Source organism: Enhydra lutris, unplaced genomic scaffold, assembly GCF_002288905.1.
Source record: "Enhydra lutris kenyoni isolate GAN:26980312 unplaced genomic scaffold, ASM228890v2 scaffoldscaffold43, whole genome shotgun sequence".
Classification (NCBI taxonomy): Eukaryota; Metazoa; Chordata; class Mammalia; order Carnivora; family Mustelidae; genus Enhydra; species Enhydra lutris.
In genome coordinates this window covers 820,657-841,158 of record NW_019154127.1, presented here as the reverse complement: position 1 = coordinate 841,158, position 20,502 = coordinate 820,657, and the positions used below count along the sequence as shown (strand labels likewise).

General features: G+C 39.2%; 1 protein-coding gene across 7 annotated transcripts in view; it reads left to right on the top strand.

The window, feature by feature from the left end:
• Nucleotides 1-20,502, top strand: part of LOC111155720 (glutamate ionotropic receptor kainate type subunit 1) — a 384,988-nt gene that overhangs the window by 247,942 nt on the left and 116,544 nt on the right. For all 7 annotated transcript variants that reach the window (XM_022516058.1, XM_022516056.1, XM_022516061.1 and 4 more), the window contains one exon: nt 11,175-11,356. In XM_022516058.1, coding sequence (XP_022371766.1) covers nt 11,175-11,356 — 182 coding nt within the window. The remainder of the gene's footprint in view (nt 1-11,174; nt 11,357-20,502) is intronic.

Genomic DNA, 20,502 nt, shown 5'->3' with positions numbered 1-20,502 from the left:
TCCCCAATGAAGAGTGATGTTGAGGATCTTTTCATGTGTTGGCCATCTGTATGTCTTCTTTGGAAAAGGATCAAGTTAGGTCTTTTGCCATTTTTAATTGGATTAAAATTTGGTACTGAGTTGTATAAATTCTTTATATATTTTGGATATTAACCCTTTATCAGATATTTTGTTTGCAAATGTCTTCTCCCATTCAGTAAGTTGCCTTTGGTTCGGGTAATGGTTACTTTGCTGTGCAGACGTTTGTTTGTTTGTTTGTTTGTTTGTTTGGTATAGTCCCAATAGTTTATTTTTGCTTTTGTGTCTTTTACCTGATGAGATGTATCCATGAATATGTCCAACTCTTCTTTTCTGAAGCTGGCCCCTTACTATGCATGATCCTCCACACAACCCCTAAGACAGTGAGCTCCCTCATTCTGCATGGTCACAGTCAAATATTATTTCTTCCTTAAAGTCTTCTGAGACCACCATAGGGTTCAATAGCACTTTGCAAATATAAGCATTATATTATATGTTTCAATTACCTGTTTGCACATCTAAGAGACTAGGAATTCCTAAACATTGGACTTTTATCTTATTCATTTTTATAATCTGCCACCTAACACAATTATGGCATATAGGAAAGTACTTAGTAATAACACTTAGGAATAAAACTTTTTACTTTTTGCATATATGTCCTCCAAGAATTAAAATTAGCTCATTTCTTGATCTACACATTAGGTAATAAGGGTAAGAAAATTATCAGTGAAAATTAATAAAGCAAAGCTCTTACAACATTTTTTAACAGTATTTCATTTTCCACTGTCCTTTTCACCGAGCAATAGTACGTTTTATTCTTGGAGTATGAATAGTAAGCCTTCTCTACTTTGCACTAAACTTCGGTTCCATTTTTAAACTGTCAGATAAAAGTGACTGTTTTGGCTGGAAATATGCATTTATATATTTTCTTATACCTCATCTCATTTTAGAAAGAAGTGAAGGTAGGTGATTGGATATATAACTTATAAATGTTATATTCAAAACAGTCTTACAGAGAAGAATAAGCCACATGCAGTCATATTCTTAAAGCTTCACTTGCTTGCTGGGAAGAAAAAACATACTATCAAATGAATTGCACAGCATATTTAAAAGGCCTTGGGATGGAATATTGTGATGTGTAGGGGTGGAAAAGTTTTCTCTTCCTCCCTTCTTGGATCTTTGGCTGCTCAAGCAATTAAACTGACATGAGACAGATTAACAGGAGTAAAGCAAACAAAGTTTAATAAGATGTATACCACCTGTAAGGATGGAAAGACCCGAGAAAACTTAAGTCACTCTCTGAAATAGCCAAAGTCATCACTTTAAATACCATCTTCTGCTAAAGACAGAAGATGTTGGGGGAGGGGAGTCAGTTAAGGGAGGTTATCAGGAAAAGCACAGTGAACAAGGATAAGGTTATGCATATTTAAGTCACTGCCTTCTCCCTAGAGAAGAATTTCTAGAGATTGAGTCATCCCCCTCTTCCTGGTATAGAGAGGGACACACCCTTACAAATGAAGATTTCCCTTACACATGTAAACATCTCTTATAAAAGGGTAACATCCACTCAGATTTCAGGGCTTCATCTGTGTCTGCTGTTGCTTAAAAATAAACATCTTGGGGCACCTGCGTGGTTCAGTGGGTTAAAGCCTCTGCCTTCTGCTAGGGTCTTGATCCCAGCGTCCTGGGATGGAGCCCTGCATGGGGCTCTCTGCTCCGCGGGGAGCCTGCTTCCTCCTCTCTCTCTCTCTGCCCGCCTCTCTGCCTACTTGTGATCTCTATCTGTCAAATGAATAAATAAAATCTTTGAAAAAAAAAAATAAACATATTAATCCCCGAAGAGACCCATTTTGGACTGGCAGATTCTGCTCCCCTTCAGTTATAAATGTAAGTGTAATCACATCTTCCATGTTGCTTACCTTTGTAAATAGAGAATTGCACAAGCTAATAAAGCCCCACTCTTTCTTATTATGTAGTACACTCGATAGTACAAGTGTTTCTCACTACTTCTACAACTCCAGCAAAGTAGGGCCATCCAAAGGGAAAGCAAATTAATGAATGTTATCAAAACTTTTAGATTTAAGAGCTCAACTAAAGCCATGGGCATAACTGTTACAGATTTCAAATTGAATTTAGACAAAATATAATTTGTAAAAGGATAACACAAAAGTTGATGTCCTAACCAACCTTCTGATTTCAGGTGAGCACTCATTAAGTGATGGGGATTTTGCACAGGAAGAGATTCAAATTACCATTTCTATCATTTTTTTTTAACAAGAAACAGAAATCTGCTTTCATCCCTATTAAGTTCACCTGAGCCCTGTCGCTCAATAAATACTTGCCAAAGTTGAAAATCCCAAATGAGTCTGTATGTTGTGCATTAAGTTGGAAATGATTCATGTTAAAATGATTTTGCCCACAAAGAAATTAAAAATGTAAATGAATAATCAATTGAGCCATTAAATTGGAAGCCAGAGAGTAAACAGGTCAACTGAGATCAATAAAAGTAGACTTCTTTTGCCTTTGAGTGGGTTTAATACTGCTTGACTCAGGGTTTTGGTTGCAGTAATTATCAAGCCATAAAAAGGAGAAAACTTAGTAAACCTGAAGGAAAAGAAAGGACTTAGGTGTGCTCAGCACCCACCCTCACACCAGAATTAAGTACCCACTAAAGAACACTTTACTGGATTTGTTTAGGAGTTTGTTAAATAGCCTGAAGCCAGCACAGATGTCTGGGGGACCAAATGGCCCATGACTCCCATTGAAGTCAAGGGGAGTACTGTGCTTGTCTCTAAGGACAAAATTCAATTCACTAAATACTAGCAGGCAGAATTCTGTCCTCTGCAAGTGAGAATGTAGAAAGACCCTAGAGAACTGTTGGGGGAGTGAAGTTTTGTTTCTCTTCATCTCTCTCTCTCTCTGCTGCCTGGATATTCTTCCCATTAGTCACCTACTTCTCTCTGATTCCCACATTCAGAGGTGACCCAAGGCAATGAGAAATGGCTGCTCATTGGTCACCCCTTCTGCTTCATTAGACCCCTGGTGGAACCCTGGCTTCTATCCCTCACACACATCAGAAAGAACTGAGAAGCTGAGCACCAAACGCAGTGTGGAGGATATTCAGCAGTTTCTGCTTTTTCAAGGCCAATCTCAGTGAAACGTAGCCACAACTAGTGGGCCAGCAAGCTTTATTCTCTAAAGGACCAGATAGTATATAGCTCAAACTTTATGGATCATATGGTCACAATGACTTCACTCGGCCAACGTAGCAAGAAAACAGCCATGTGCAACATGCAAATGAACAAGTATGGTGTGTTCCGATAAATCTTTTTTTATTACAAACAAGGAGGCCAGTGCAGTAGGATCAGTGTGAGAGGGGAAGAGTAGTGGGAAAGTAGGTCAGAGAAATGCACTGTATCAATAATGGCGGATTTTACAGACCACAGGGAGAGCTTCTGCTTTTCATGAAATAGGAAAACCATTAGATAGTTAAAGCAGAAGAGTGACATGATCAGATTTACATAATAAAAAGATCATTCTGGCTCTTGTATGAATAATATAATACAGGCAGGCAAGGGTAAAAATGGGTAGCTTCCAGAAAAAAATCAAGACAACTGAGGAAGGTAAATAAAATAGGAGTAAGAAACTGTCAGTTTCTAGAAATATTTCAAATGTTGAGCTAGCATAATGCCCTGAAGAAGTGGAGGCTGGCTGAGAGAGAAACAGAGGAGTCAAGTGTGAGTCTAAACTTTTTAGCTGAGCCCGTGGAAAGAGTTGACCTCATCTGAGGTAGGGAAGGTTATAGATGGAACTACTTTGGAGGAATAAGGATGATAGCAGGAGTTTGTTTGGTATTAAATATGGTAAGTTTAAATTTGTAATATCTACTATATTCAAATGAAGGTGATGAATAGGCAGCTAATATATGTCTGGAGTTCAAAATGTGATGTGAGGTGGAGATACAGATTTGAGAGTCCTCAGCATATAGATGAGACTAAATAAGGCCATCAAGGAAATGAGTTCCAGCCAGATGCCTCTAGCCCTGAGTTCACAACACATAGTCTTCAAGAGTTTTTTTTTTTTCATCCATGGTTGCCCTAAATCATTTTTCCCAACATAGCAGAGCCATGAGATTCCTAAAACACAGCCTACAATAAAAAGCTATTAACTATCATTTGAAATATTATCTCGAAGATTTAGGAAGAGGATTAATTTGAAATAAGGTTAACATACTTAAAAATGTTAGTGACTGGAAAAACAATAATTTCAAGGAGAAAACACAAGAAAAATGACAACCACAAATGTCACAATAACTAAATTCTTGAGTTCTGATTATGTGGTTCACACTCTTTTAAATAATTTATACAATTAACTCAGTTAATATGCTCAACCACTGTATAAATAAGTAAAATAACGGCTCTTATGGCTGTATGGCTGAATTTAATAGTGACTTGGATTTATTATGTTTATTACCTTTCCCTCCATCTTCCCATAGAAAACAGAAAGAATATATTGTCCAGAACCAAGAATTTTAACAGAAGCCTAAAATTCTGATTTGAAGAAAATTAACATTTTGCTATAAGTGTTGTCCAAGCCAAAATGAAAGATATTCAGTAAGCAATCAGTGCCAAATAAAACAATAAGTCAATCTTTTCCCTTTCAGCAATCACAGCTTGCCCACTGTGTTATGATGACCATTCTTGCTAGCCAGAACACTTCTGATACCCTCCCATAATTCCACCTGAAACAGCTGAGGGAATAGAAGTGCTCACTCAGAACCAACAAGATAATAAATTATAGTTCTTTTTTTTTCCTCTATCCTCACTCTTTTCTACCCTTCTTATCCACCCACTCCAGTCCTCTGCCCAGAACCCTATTCAGATTTTCAAAATTCAATTTGGTATTGCACAGAGGTATATTATTTTTAGCTACCATTGATATCAGCAAGAATTCAAGACTGAAATACTCTGGTTGAGCTAACTGCAACAGAGTTCATCTCAAATATTTTGACTAGATTCTTCTTTAAGGTTCTTTGATCAAGGGACACAATTTTTCTTTTGGGAAGTCTCTGCCTGTTTTTTTTTTTTTTTTGGTTTTTTTTTTTGGATACACTTTTGAAAAATCATATGTATGAAGATCTGCACTTAAAAGTGCTGTATTTCCCCCAGGTAATTCACTTACTTACCCGACTCCATTTCTCAGTTCTGATTTTTCCTTACCTCTGGAGGATACGTAGATCCCCTTAAGAATCCTATTAGATTTGGGTATATTAATATACCAACAAGTTTGTGAAATGCCATTTTACATGTTTCTAAGTACAAATGAAGAGGAAATTCACATTTAAAATGTAGGATCTTATCTGTGGGTCCCAATGGTTTATTGCATTCCTTTTTATGGCATCAACCCCACTGAAGTGGTTTAATGAACAGGGAATTGGATTAAGACTCAAGAAAACCTAAGTACTTTCCTTTTAAACTAATTCTTATTAAATATAACTAAGCTGTCCAGAAATGAACTGGGATGCAGCATGAGGTGGAGAATTTCTCAAAAAGAGAGGTGTTCAGCAGCTGCTGTGTGTGGGGTGTGGAATCATGCATCAAGTAGGGGTTTGACCTTAAGTTCCCTTCCAGTTCCTGGCATCTGTGACTTATTTTTAGGGCCTACCTAAACAATTAACCTCACTGTGTCTCACTTTTCTTACTGTAAAATAGTACTAATACCTTTTTACCTCCAAGGTATATTCTGAGGTTTATTAAGATACTTAGAAGGCATGTAGCATCCTTCATAAAAGGGGTGATGTCATTAGCAGAGTTTATTATTATTTAAGAAGAAGACATGGGAAATTTTAAACCCTCACTGGAAATAGCAGCTTTTTTTTCCTCCTCCATATGCTCCACCTGTTCCCAGAGTCACTCCCTGTGCATGCAAATCAGCATTTTTCTGTGTCATGTCTGAGTGCACAAGAGTGGATAGGTGGCCAAAAGTAGTGTTTAGAATTGGCCATTTGAACATTTTTGAAACTTATCTCCATATGCAGAGCCCAGCTCAAACTCATGTGAAATAAATAGGCTCCTTGCTCTGAAGTGCTTTTAAAACCAAAGATGTGGTTTCCAATCACATTCCTGGGGGTGGGAGTGGAGGAAAGAGGCTCTTATGGTGTTATTTTCTATCTCCATGTTTACTCTTTTTATTTAGCAAGATGTGAACTCAGAAAAAAGATGCCAGAAAGGTACAATGAACACCTATATGCCTTTCATCTATGTTCAGCTTGTAATCCGTTGACCACATTTGTTTTAGTGCTCTGTGATTCTCTCCATATAAAAGAATTACTACAATAATAAATAATAATAGTAATAATTAATAGAGTTGTTGAACCATTTGAAAGTAAGTGACAGACATCATGATCTTTTCACCCCTAAATGCATTAGTATGCCTTGCCTAAGAACTAGGGCCCTCCTGGTTATAGCCACACTACAATTACCAAATACAAGAAACTTAACACTAATACAATACTATTATATACAAATAGGATAATAGTTCTTAAAGAATGCGCTGCATAGATGACAGAGTCTAGGGGAGCAGGTGTTTGCTGGCCAGAAGGACTCATTGCAGGTTGTTCTAAACAACTGTGGCTTTCCCAGGGACCAGAGGGCACCATGGTTTCCCCTCCAGAACATGGCTTTTCCCCAGGCACAGACAAAGCCCTCTGTGCTGCCCTTGACCAATGGTGTTGTGGGCCCTTCGGCTTTTTTTACCCGGATGAGAGGGACTCAGAGCCAACTTACCCAACTCCCCGCCCTCATAGAAGTCACCTGTGCCCAGGTACACCTCATGCCCTCTCCCCACAGGAAAAGGCTGATGGAGTTTGTTGGATCTGCACTGATCTCTCTCTCTCTCTGATCTCTCTTTAGGTAGAAAGGTGATAGATAAAGAGATGATATACACACACCATATTATAGTTTCTCTAACTGACACAATAATTGCCCTTACAGGGTTTTTTTGTTTTGTTTTTTGTTTTTAAATCCAGGATCACTCATTGAATTTAGTTGTCATCTCATTTTACTCTCCTTTGGTTCAGCCTTCCTTTGCTTTTCGTGACCTCAACATCACCAGCAATCTGTGTTTCTAAGGCTGGACGGTGAAGTAAAAAGATTGAGTGCTGGACTCACAGGCAACAATTTTAAACTCTTGGTTCCTACTATCTTTATGACCCTGACAAGTTACTTAACTGCTCTGAGACTCAGTTTCCTTGTTGTAAATAATGAAGTTAGTAATGCTTACTTCACAGGATTACTGGAGGATTAACAACTGTGAAAGTCCAGGTCAGTTTTATTCCAGAATGTCCCTCAGTTGGGTTTGGTTGTCTCCTTAACTGCATTTTATTTTTCAAGTCCCTCCACCATGGTGGGCTAGAAAGACTAGGACCATCACCACCATTTTTGCATGATCCTGTCTATCCTCTGCAGCTGGAGTCCCATCCTGGGAGCAGTGGGTCACTCAAGGCTAGCTTCCAAACACAGGATGACCATTAGCCAAGTTAGGAGTGGTGCCTAAATCAATTTCCTTTCCCTTTGCTTAGCAAATCAATTTTAACTTCACAATGAACTGCAAGTAATTGATGGATTGCACAAAGTGCAAATAAATGGGAAGCTTTTCTCTAATTTTTTTCTTTTGGTGGAGGTGGAGGGGACTTTTAAATTATAAATTCTACAATGTCTGCTAATGAAGGCTTTTTTTTTTTAAGCAAACAATTGCTTTGGGAAGAGAAATGCAAACCCCTCTGTCCCACCCTCATTCTTCTTCCCACCGCTTCATCTGTAATCTTCAAATCTGCTGAGCTCTTCCTTCCCGAGGCCAATTCACCTGCAAGCAAACTGAGAAAATTAGGGACTTTGTAGTGAATATTTCCAAAAGATAAATTTAGACCAATTAGAAACTGGTCTTTTGTACTGAGTTGTTCTCCTTTCTCCTCTATTGGTATTAAAATAACTCTCTTTAGGGAAACAGTGATAAAAATGCATGGTCACCTTTTTTGAGGAGGAGAGAGCAAAATGTCTATTCATGGCCTCATTTGCCAGCTAAAGGTTGAATGCCTTATGCTAGTCCAAAGTTTTCTTTCTCTCTTTTATTGATCCAGATACTTATTCATATAGCTAGTTAGTCCGTCATTCAGTCAGTTAGTTGACCTGAAATCCTGAAGTCAAGAAGGATTACTGATTTGATAAAAAGAATCAGAGACTGGGAGTCAGAAGGTAGACCTGGCTTCAAGGTGTGGGCTTAATGACCTGAATAAGACCTTAGTGTCTTGAGCAGGTTACTCCATCAGCCTCTATCAGCCTCAGCTCATGATTTATAAAAATTGAGTAGTAATTGTTACTCATCGATGTCACAAGAATTGATGGGATAAAATCCTTTTACAGGCTTTTTTTTTTTTTTTTTTGCTTTTGCTTTTTATACCGCTTTATTCCAGTCCGAGGATCTCAATATAAAACTAAACTCTGGTGAACCGTTTTCCTTACTAATTCTGAATTACTGTAAATTTACAAGTTCTGCTAGCAGTTCAACACTTAAATAGATTAAGTCATCTTGGACCCATGGTAGATTTCGTATAATGAAAATACCTGAAACAATTAGGGCAATGTGCTGAGCTGATCAAAATGAAATGAACATTGGAAAACAAGGCTGCAAGATTATTACTAAAATATTGCAATACTTACGTTACAAATTACCAGAACATTGTTTATTATGGTTCTAGCCATGTAGGAACAACTGAAACCCTTTTCCTTTCTTTTTTTTTTTTTTAAGATTTTATTTATTTATTTGACAGACAGAGATCAAAAGTAGGCAGAGAGGCAGGCAGAGAGAGAGGAGGAGAAGCAGGCTCCCCACTGAGCAGAGAGTCCGATGCGGGGCTTGATCCCAGGACCCTGGGATCATGACCTGAGCCGAAGGCAGAGGCTGAAGCCCTTTTCTTAAAGCAAGATGGGTTCATGTCCCACACTCTAGGTTTAGCATGGGGTTTGGCATATAATGAACATCCGGGAAATGTTTTCCCATAAAAATGAATGAATGAAGCAAGAAAATATATTCGACTTTAAAATACCATTAATATGGGTTAGTCACCATGATCAGAAGATGCACTTTATATGAACATTCCATTCAGCAAAGAACAAAAGAGCAGTTTGTTGCAGCACATGAAATGCACTTTTCAGTGGTCTTCCCATTTTATTTAAAGGCCACACTGATCTCCTTTGTGATCATGCTCCAGTATTAAAAAAAGAGGGGGGGGGGAGCAACTATGCAATTTCAAAGCAGGAGGGCAAAAAAAAAAAAAAAATGTAAATGAGACTCAAGTAGCCAGGAGTAAAGAAGAAAGGAGAATGAGTGTGTCCCTATTTCTATTTTTTCTCTATCTCATCAAATAATCCAAAATTCTCTCTGTTCCCTCAGCACGAGCAATCTGTGTTTGTAAGGTTGGACTGTGAGGTAGAAAGATCGAGTGCTGGACTTACAGGCAACAATTTGAACTCATGGCTCTTGTTAACTGTCTTTGTGACCCTGATGTTACTTAACCACTCTGAGGCTCAGTTTCCTTGTTGTAAATAACAAAGTTAGTAATGCTTACTTCACAGGATGATTGGAGGATTAACAACTAGGCAATCCCATGTGCTTGGTTTTCTTCCATTTTTAGTACTTATCAGTGGCTCAGGACTAGCAATTCCAGAAATAAAGAGGGTAAGTGGATCATTACTGGTTCCTGAGAGCCTTCAACCATGCTGATTGGCTTGAAAAAAAGCAAGAATCCATGAAGGCTACATTCTAACAATTTCGATTCTCATGTAAAAAAATTTTTTTAAATAATGAGCAGAAGGTCATGTTATGGTTCTACAGATCCTAACCACTACCACCCCCCCCACCCCGCTGCAATTGCTCGCATCCATTAGACTCTGAAGAGCAGCTTAATTACAAAGTTACCGCAACCTACCCAAGATGTTAGAGGAATCTTTTAATATCTGACCCACAAAATATGGTTTGGGTTGAGGGGGTGGATAACTAATTAAATAAAATAAGAAAATGAAAGACATGTATCAAGTCCAGAGGTAGCTGGCATCCATGTTCATGACAGTTCATACCCAAGTTTGCATCTGAATATGATAAAACTTAACATTTCTTATTGATTAGTTGAGGTTGACAAATCTTAAAGACACAGAACTGTGTAATAATTTTTTAAAAGAAGGTTCAATTTTCCAATGTAATGAGAGTCCTCGAGTGAGAGCCAAAATCATGCACTGTATCAATCACAAGTTAATGTTGGGGAAATAAAACAAAGGCTTTATATAGCTGTTTGTCTTCCCCCAGTAAAGGATGTCTGTTAAAGAATGGTAGCTCAGTAGATTCACATTTGTGGTAAATCAAATATTCTGTTAAGTTAGTTGGCTGTGTACACTTTCCAACAATTATCGATGGTAGATTTTAAAGGAATTTGTTTCTGCTTTTATTATCATAATCTCTAAAAACTCTATAATCTATCTTTTTTAATCAAGAAAGGATTTTCCACTTTAATGTTCAATCATATTAGAAAGAAGATGTGATGAGCCATTTCTAAATAGTTTATATGGTAGGAACTGGAAAATTATATAGAAAGCCCAGCTAATTAGCTGGGAAACTGTATGCTATACATTAATACTCGATGAAAAGCTTACAGAGGTTTTCAGCCCCAAGAAATTCTAGTATTCTATTGTCTGCTTGTTTTTCTTTGTTTTTTGTTTTTTGTTTTTTTAAGCAAGCATTATCCATTTCATTGAACACCTTTAGAAACTTCAGGCAACTTTTGTTTACAAAAGTTTTTCAGTTACAGACTTGGTTTATTAAAGATTTGTGGTGTTGGCCGAAAGCTGGAGAGGATAATTGCATTTAACTAAATTCAACATTCACTTAAGAAAATTGTATTCCCAAACCACACATGCCCACAAAAGGAAAATACAATATAATCTACCACAGAAAGGGAACTGACAAATGAGAAGTCAATAGTGTAACCTTTAGGAAGGTGGCCACTTGCTACATTTTGGGAATGATAGTAGTTTGACTGCAAATGGCAATAAACAAATCCTCTTCAGACAGAACGGTCTGTTGCATGATGGAATGTCATTTTCCAGGTCTCATTCGTCTGCAAGAGCTCATCAAAGCTCCCTCCAGATATAACATTAAGATCAAAATCCGCCAGCTGCCCTCTGGGAATAAAGATGCCAAGCCTTTGCTCAAGGAGATGAAGAAGGGCAAGGAGTTCTATGTGATATTTGATTGTTCACATGGAACAGCTGCAGAAATCCTTAAGCAGGTAAGAGGGGCAGGGAGGGGTGAAGTGGGGGGGTGGATTTGTTCATATCTCTTTCTCAAAAATGCCATCTGGCTTCACTCAGTGCAGTGTGATGAAATTGCAACAGTCAGGTTTAGGATGAGGATTACAGCTTTCAGAACACTTAAAGCATTCAGGGAGCTCATAGGGTTCAGGGAATTCAAAGAAGCCACCTGTTGGATACAGTTGTAGATGTGGGGTCCTGTGTATTGGGAGGTGTGTAGATCCTGTCAGCAGAGAAGGATGACATTTCAAGGCTATTAAACATATTTTCTTTTACATCTCTTGAAAGGACTGAGCAGATTTCATTTACATAACTCCTGACTTGTCCTACATACATCTTCCTCATGGCAAGACCTCTTTTGTCAAACATGTAGGATTTTGAGCATCGTGAAAAGAGGACACAGGGACAACAAAGAAAAGATGCTTCTCTCTTCTGACTTGTCACAGACAATGAGCTGCCATGCATTAATCTTGATGAATACTGAGGGTGGAAACACTGGATAAGTTGTGAAATCGTATGTAAATGAAAGATGTTAGTGATGTTAGGAATAATGAAAACAACAGGGTAATCATTCCTGAGCACTTCAGGATATAGTACTGGTCTAAGGAAGATAAAGCGTAGACTCGTGGTCCTCAACCCAGAGTGATTTTGTAACTTCGGAGACTTTTGGCAATGTCTAGGCACATTTTTGGTTGTCATATTGGGGACAGTGGCACTCTCCTGGCAACTAGTATTTAGAGGCCGGGGATGCTACTAAATATTCTATAATGCGCAGGATGTCCCCCACAACTAAGAACTGTTACCCTAAAATGCCAGTAGTGCTGGGGTTGAAAAACTCTGGCATAGACAAAGACAATGGAAAAGGCTAGGAAGATGCTTAAAATAGATGCATTAATAAAAGATCAAGGGACAAATTTGAAGAAACATGGGAAAAAATACCCAGGTCATATTTACGTGGACTTAATGGGTGTCTCTTTGTATTTAATTTAAGCAGTTATTGTGGCATAAGGCAAGGTTCTTATCTGAAATGACAAACCATTATTGTACTCCCCGGTTTAAAAGGTTTGGGATGTGCTATGTGGTTGACTGGAAATGGGCACTAATTTCTCAAGTAGACCAACCCCCTGCACAAATGTAGAGCTGCAGATTTCCAAATCACTTGGGAGAGCTCTTAGAGCAGCCATCCCGCATGACTCTCCAGTGCTGGATCTCATATTTGAAGGGCATCTCTCCGAAGCCATTGAATTCAGAGTAGAGTCTTTAATTTCACTGAAAGTAGACAAACAGGAAAGTTGACTAGAGGTTTCCGTTATCTCCTGGATGATTACACTAAAAATCTATTTCAAGTCATAGAACATATTTTAAGTTGCAGTTGAAAACAATCTTAGAGTGACACCTGGGTGGTTCAGTTGGTTAAGTGTCCGACTCTTGATGTCACCTCGGGTCTGGATCTCAGGGTTGTGAATCCAAGCCCCCATTGAGCTCCATGCTGGGCATGGAGTCTACTTAAAAACAAACAAACAAACAAACAAACAAACAAAAACTGAGACATCATCAAGGCTAATCTTCTCACTTGAGAGGATCAAGAAACTGGAACTCAGCCTCCTCTATCCCACCCTGCACCTTATCCACTATGAAATGTTGCTTTTCCAGTTAGGAGGAGAGTATGTGTTACCAACTTTTAGGTACAGTTGCATTAACAAATCTTCAGATATTATAATTAAAATGATCTCTCATTAAAGAAAGCAAGCATGTTGCAGTGATGTCCACAGCTCACTTTAAAGGTAAAATAAATAGAATCAGCCCACTTTATCTTAAGGCTTCATTTGAGAATTTCAATACAGTTCATTAAAGTGTGTAATGGGGTGTGAACCAGAACTGAGAAAGACACCCAGATTTTATGTGTAGCCCTCAAAATGCTGAGAAGCATCTCTTCCCAGGAGTCTGTTATAACAGAGACTGGGGACTTCCATTATATTTAAGAGAATGACTTGCTGATGAGTCTTTTCCTGGTGAGATACCCATTTGGCTCACATAACTGGCAACGTCTTCCCTAAAGCACAGGCTTAGAATGGGCAAGCCTGGGAAAGAGCTGCTAGAGTTTTTCCTCTATTTCAATAAATATGGATGTAATGTTCTTTTGACGCAACTGGCTCTTTCCTGGTAGCATAGAGATTACATCATTCAAAGACCAAGTTTTTTTTAAGATTTTATTTATTTATTTGACAGAGACAGAGATCACAAGTAGGCAGAGAGGCAGGTGGCGGGGGGTGGGGGGAAGCAGGCTCCCTGCTGAGCAGAGAGCCTGATGCGGTGCTCAATCCAAGGACCCTGGGATCATGACCTGAGCCAAAGGCAGAGGCTTTAACCCACTGAGCCACTCAGGTGCCCCAAAGACCAATTTTTTAAACAACAAACCAAAAAACCCTTCTTAGTGAAGCACACCCAAGAAGTGTCTGCTGGGGTAAGGGAGTGAGGGATTAGTTCAGCTTTGTTTTAGCCATTGACATGCACCCTTTTGCCTCAGTCCTTGCCGTATCATATTTTATCTTGTGTTTACTCTTCCTCGTCAGGTGCATGGTAAGATTGTTGTGAGGCATTGCGGGAAACTACTAAAGAGCATGTTCATCCAACTTTTATTGTAGACTACTGAGCTACAGATGGGGGTGGGGGGCTCCTGGTTGGTTTAACCAGGTTTAATCTGGACCTCCAAGAAGCTGTGTGGTTGGAAAGTGAGATTGAAGACCTCAGGACTTTGTATTAATGTCAAAATGAGGCCCAAGTGCTCCGTGTGATCCAGCTTGGCTTGACCCATTAGCTTTGGGCAACAACCTGTAGAAACGAAGAGACCTCTCCTCTGTCTGCCAAGCGTGTCCCTAGGGAAGCTGGAGAGTGCAGGAGTTCAAGGTCCTAATTCTGGCCACCATTCAACCAATCTCTTCCTACCTCTTCTACTGAAGCGCAAATGATGGTGCCTGGCATCCTATATACTGTCTTATGCAGCCTCAAATAACCCCAGGGTAAATTTGGTATTCTCAGTTCAGAGTTGAAGAAACTAAAGCTCAGATACGTTAAGTGCCCCAACTAGGTCACTCTCTGATTGGCCAGGCTGCCTCATGGTCTGGAGACCACCTATTATCAGAGCCTGTGTGCCCACTTTACCATGAAGGACCCCCATTCAGAATGGATAAGCCTTTCCATTTCAAAATAAGCTTCCAGAAATGTCTGGAGAAAACACAACCACCTGCTGCTGGTCTCCTTTAGAGGATATTAATATTAATAGTTCCTGCTTTTTTGGTGACTAAAATCATTGCTGATAAAATTTTCTCTGCCAGGTCAACTTGGCTTTCTTCTCAAGTACATTTCCCATTATTTCCGTGCATTTCTCTGCACCTTCATCATATTTTACTACTTTTTAATGATTCTTCAGGAAAAAAAAAAGAAATCAAATGCACTTTAAAGAAGATATCTGACATTTATCTAAAAGTAAAAATTGGGGAAAAGTCTATAGTTATTCTTGGGCATGCTAATCACTCCAGCAAAGTAATTATTTCTATTCATATTGAACAAGTGCTATATGATGAGAATCTGAAAAGTTATTTCCCAAAAATTAGTTAGAAATTCAAATGTCAAGTCTCAGAGGAACAGAGACTTCATATGAATGAACTGTCTTCGTGAATTTCTGTAGTCTGAGAGTGGCTCCAACAACCAGCAGCACACACAGGGGACCCATCCCATTACTTGGTGTCCTCTTCTCTCCCTGTGCATCTGCCACCTCCCAGCTGGTGTCCTGCTGCTTCACAGGGATACTCCTCTCTCCAAGCCTGTCTCCAATGTGGACACTCCCAGTTGTCTACAACTCTTTGCTTTCACTTCCTTCAAGTCCCACTCTCTTCCCACTGACTCTTCAGTGCCACCTTATCTGCCCCCTTGTTGGCTTCTAAGTGTGATTCTACCAAGAGAGTGCTGATGGGAGGGAATTTAAAGGTAAGGAACTAGATAAGAAGACTGTACTAGCATGCCTAAAATGTGCCCAGTGCCATGCTGGGTGTTAAGAAACTATCTCCTTGGATCTTCACAGTAATTTTTGGTATAATTAGTTTGATCCCTCTTTTGCACACAAAAATTGAAGCTCTGAGGTGCCTGGGTGGCTCAGTGGGTTAAGCCTCTGCCTTCAGCTCAGGTCATGGTCTTAGGGTCCTGGGATCGAGCCCCGCGTTGGGCTCTCTGCTCAGCAGAGAGCCTGCTTCCCTTCCTCTCTCTCTCTGCCTGCCTCTCTGCCTACTTGTGATCTCTGTCAAATAACTAAGTAAAATCTAAAAAAAAAAAAAAAAAAAATTGAAGCTCAGGGGCGCCTGGGTGGCTAAGTGGGTTAAAGCCTCTGCCTTCGGCTCATCATGATCCCAGGGTCCTGGGATCGAGCCCCGCATCGGGCTCTCTGCTCAGTGGGGAGCCTGCTTCCTCCTCTCTCTGCCTGCCTCTCTGCCTACTTGTGATCTCGGTCTGTCAAATAAATAAATAAAATCTTAAAAAAAAATTTGAAGCTCAGAGATAGTAATAATTTCATCTACCATGTGATGAGTATGTTCTTAATGCAAGCATCCCAGCATTGACTCATTTGTTGTCCATATTCCCTAGAACACTATAACCTCCAAGGGGATAGAAACCTCCTTTGTTTTGTTCTCCCAAATCCCGAGCATGTACATTACTTGAAACATAGCGTTCAATACTGCTCTGTTGAATGTGTAAGGGCAAGGGTGAATGAACAATCCAAGAACTATACTAGAAGCTCTTGATAAAAGCAATCTCCAAAATCACCTCCCTTCCATCTGACTTAATGTACTATATACTCTCAACTCTGCCAAGGCATTTGAACAAGTTGTTCTTCTATGCCTCAGTTTCCTCAAAGGAAGGTTTTATTCAGTCCCCGAAATCCTATATTAAGAACTGTAATTTCTTACATCGTAGGAATGTAATTTCAGCCTGTGATTCCACTTCCTGAAAATAAATTTGCCTCTTCAGAGAAATGCATAGTCACTTTCAAATCCTGTAATAGGATTGAGAAAGCAAGTCACAATTTCAAGCAGGGTAGCTGGAATCCTAATGCTTCCCTGATAGAAAGGGAGGGAACACTGTGATACTCCATCCAGCAGGGAAGCTGCGTCCCTGGGTCAACTCCCTGAGCTGGAGAGCGGCCATACCAAGCATGAACACACTGTTTCTGACTCAGGAAACCTGCTTTCTTGTTTACATGAACAAGTGTGTCAGAAGAGAGACTTCTTTCCCCTCACAACACTTATAGCAATGAGTATGAAACTATAATTGAGCCATTAGTCTCCATAAAACATTTTAGTACCAAAATATTTTGTGGAATTATATCACATTTTCTCCTGTCAACATTTGTGCGTTCTTGTTTTTATTTTTTTCCTTTCTGTCAATTAGCATAACAAGGCCAGGGAGAAAATTCTTTTCTTTCTTTCTTTTTTTTTTTTTTTTAATCCTGGCTTCCCTCTACTAGGACATGCAAGGGCAATGCTGATTAATCAAATAATTTTATGCATTGATTCTATCCTCAGAGAAGTTGAACCTATTGCCCGGGACTGGGATGAAGAGAGGTGGTTAGAAGGGGTTCATTTCATGTTTCCACAGGACAGAAGCACTGTCAGTCTTCACCTCTCAACACAGAAAACAGACAGTCAAGCAGTATAACTGTGATGTGCCAAGAGGTTATAAACCTATGTTTGGAACCCACACCCACTAAGTCAGATATGTAACCCCATCTCTAGTCATACACACACAGAGTAGGCCAAAGACCTTAAGAACTACCTCTTATGGAACTCCCTGGGTGCCAGGCACCATTGCTAAGAAGATAAAATGCATCATTCACTTAATTTTTATGAGAAAATTCTATACACAAGAAACCGACAGAGCTCAGAGAGCTTTTGTTACTTGCCCAAGGTCACGAGCCAGCAATGGCTAGGCTGGGAGGCTGGGATTCGAAACTTACCTCAGGATTTAAAAGGGAGGAAAAAAAAAATCCCAATCTGCTGCTGTTATATACACTAAGATGCCAACTGATTCTCTTCACAGTAGACCATGGAACACATTCTAATTAGACTCTGTACTCCTTTAATGCAGTGTTTCATTCTATTCTCCAACATCCCATCATTTGTCTAGTTTACATAAGTCCTTAAGAAATGTTGATTATATTGAAACCAAGGAGAGACTGTAGTAGAGACACAGTAGAAAAATTCACTCTTTCATTTAACACGTATTTGTTGAGCACTGATTGAAGGTGAGAAAGATACAACAGTAAAAACAACAACATAAAATAAATCCCTGCCCCGTTGATCAAAAAAAAAGAGCTTGAAAATTAAAGTCATGGAATGTGGCTACCCAATGCCCACAGACTGGTGAAATACAGGGAAACTCATTTCCAAAGCAGGAAGGGACTGGGACGAGAGTCTTAGACTGAAGGTTGGTAGATCCAGTTGCAAATTCTGCTCTTGCCCTAATAGAATAAAATAATCGCCATTAATTGGGCGCTCACTATGTGCCAGAATATGCTATGCATTCCACTAGGCTATCTTCTTATCCTCTCAAAATATCCCATGTTATAGATGAGATAAATGAATTTCCAGGTCATCCACCTAATTAATGGCAAGGCTGGAATTTCAAGCCAGGGCTTAACGTGGCAATGATTTGAGTTTCTTAGGTCTTTTAAATATGCTGCTTTGAGCAAGACCATTGATTCTTCTTCAACACAGTGACTTCATCTGCAAAATAGGATTGTAGGATTCTAATCTTGCTAAAGTTCTCTTTTGCTCTGAGCCTCCATGCATATAAGTGATTAGGAATCCTTTTCCCAGTGTCCAAACATAAAGAATTTGCACATTGCCTTGTACTTAGTAGGCTTTCAAAGAAATGAGGGAATAATTAAGCAGTTCATTTTCTTTTAAGTTCCTGGAGTCCTCTGGTAGCCTTTGAGACAATTAATTGAAGTTCACTACTTTGGCTAAATCCTGACGATGTAATAATGATGACTCTCAATTTATTCTAACAGATGATAATGTGTAGTACAATATATAATTATTTTGGCAACACATTCTCAACCCAATTGTTTCTCTCAGGCTGATATTAAAATCCATTTACATTTCCTGAGCATAGAGTAAGTTTTGGTTGTAAGGAGCGATTCATAGATATGAGAATGTTACTTAATATGCATAAGAATTAATTTACTTCTGTGAATAACTAATAATGTAGTGAAAGAATTTGCAATGTGTCTATACTTTTAGTGCACAGGATGCCCAAATTGCATACTTGGAAAAACTTCCAAACAGTAGATTTGGAAAAGGGTGTAGATTTGTTTCTATCTAAACTGAGAGGTAATAAAAATCACATGTATGCCTCAGAAATACTCTAATGCTTAATTCCAGCTACATCAGAATTTGGTTGTAATAGCTGATAAGAGAAATTATCCTTGCAAAAGAAGTGGGGGTAATTTAGAAGGAATCATGTTTATAACTTGAATATCTGATATCAAAGCATGTCTTAAACCTTTAGCAGGATTAGTGAACCTCGGCATTATTCAAAATTTGGGGAATATTTATTCATCTCCATGTGCCTTTTCCAGGAGAAAAGATCCATAGCTTTTATCAGATTCTCTAAAGAAGCCTAAGACTGAAGTAGGTTAAAAATCACTTTGCTATGTTAACCACATCATCTTCTTCAACCCTTCATAAATGCAAGATTTTACCAAAAGAATCTTCCCACCCTACTTTCCCCATGACTGTTAGACAAATCGTTCTGCTTAAGGGTGACCACGTAGGACGTAAATTTCACTATTTATTCAGCTAGCATATATTAGATGTCTTGTATGTGTTAAAGACTACACCAAGGTAGGGGGAATAAAATATAATGAAAAACTCTAATGTATTGGATGCGTTTATTTAACAGAGGACTTTGCGATCCATTATTTGCTACATCTGTAAAATGGGAATGTCATAGTACATATCTCACATTGTTCTGAGAGAAATAAATATGACAATGCCTATAAGGCATTAAGCCCACCGCTGATGCATGAAATATTCCACATGTGAGAGATTACCATCAGCAATATCATTAGTGATATGTGCCTAGGCAAAACTACAAAAACTACAAGACTGATACAGTGTTTCCCACTGCTAACCCTGTCACTGCATTACTTCTTAAACTTTGTAACCATGGTCCCCAAACCTCCTCTCAAGCCTGACTTTCCAAGCCTCCCTATTATACCTTGCTCAATGTCATTAAATCTCCACACCAAATTTAACACACTACATTTTCTCCTCTACCATTCTCCAGCCAGTTTTCCAGAACTACTTTCTCCTCCTGCCCCTGTTTTGGTGACCAGAAACACCAGCCAATTGTTCAATCCAGAAACCTAGGAGTTCGCTTGACTCTACCTTATCCTTCCTATTTGTGAGTTACCAAATGTTGTAGCTTCTGCCTTCTGAATATGTTTCAGATTCCACCTCCTTTCTTCCATCTCTGTCATCATCTTTCTCCTACACTACAACAATTGATCGCTCTGTTGCAAGCCCCCCTTTCTCCCCATCCAGCATCCATGTAGCCTCAAAAACTGTGCATTCCAAATAAAAAATGTGACCTCATTCTTCTCATTTGAAATTCTTGGGCCCTCAACCACCACGCCCGCATTGCCTTAAGGCACAACCTTGTACAGCTACGTCCAACTCTCTGGACAGAAGACTCCCTCAAAACTACATGGGCAGCTTATCAAGTTCTCTTAGTTTGGGGGTTCATTTCTTATGATAAAGCTCCAACTCCTGTGGTTCTAACTCTGGTCTCACCAAACAACCATATGCTTTTATTTGGGTTCTCACTGAACAGGAGAACTTTGCACAAATTATTGACTTTCCAGGACACCTGGGTGGCTCAGTCAGTTAAGCCTCTGCCTTCAGTTCAGGTCAAGATCCCAGGGTGCTGGGATTGAACCCTGCATTGGCCTCCTTACTCATCAGGGAGCCTGCTTCTCCCTTTCCCTCTGCCTGCCACTCCCCCCTGCTTGTGTTCTCTCTCTGTCAAATAAATAAAATCTTAGAAAAAAAAATATTGACTTTCCTGC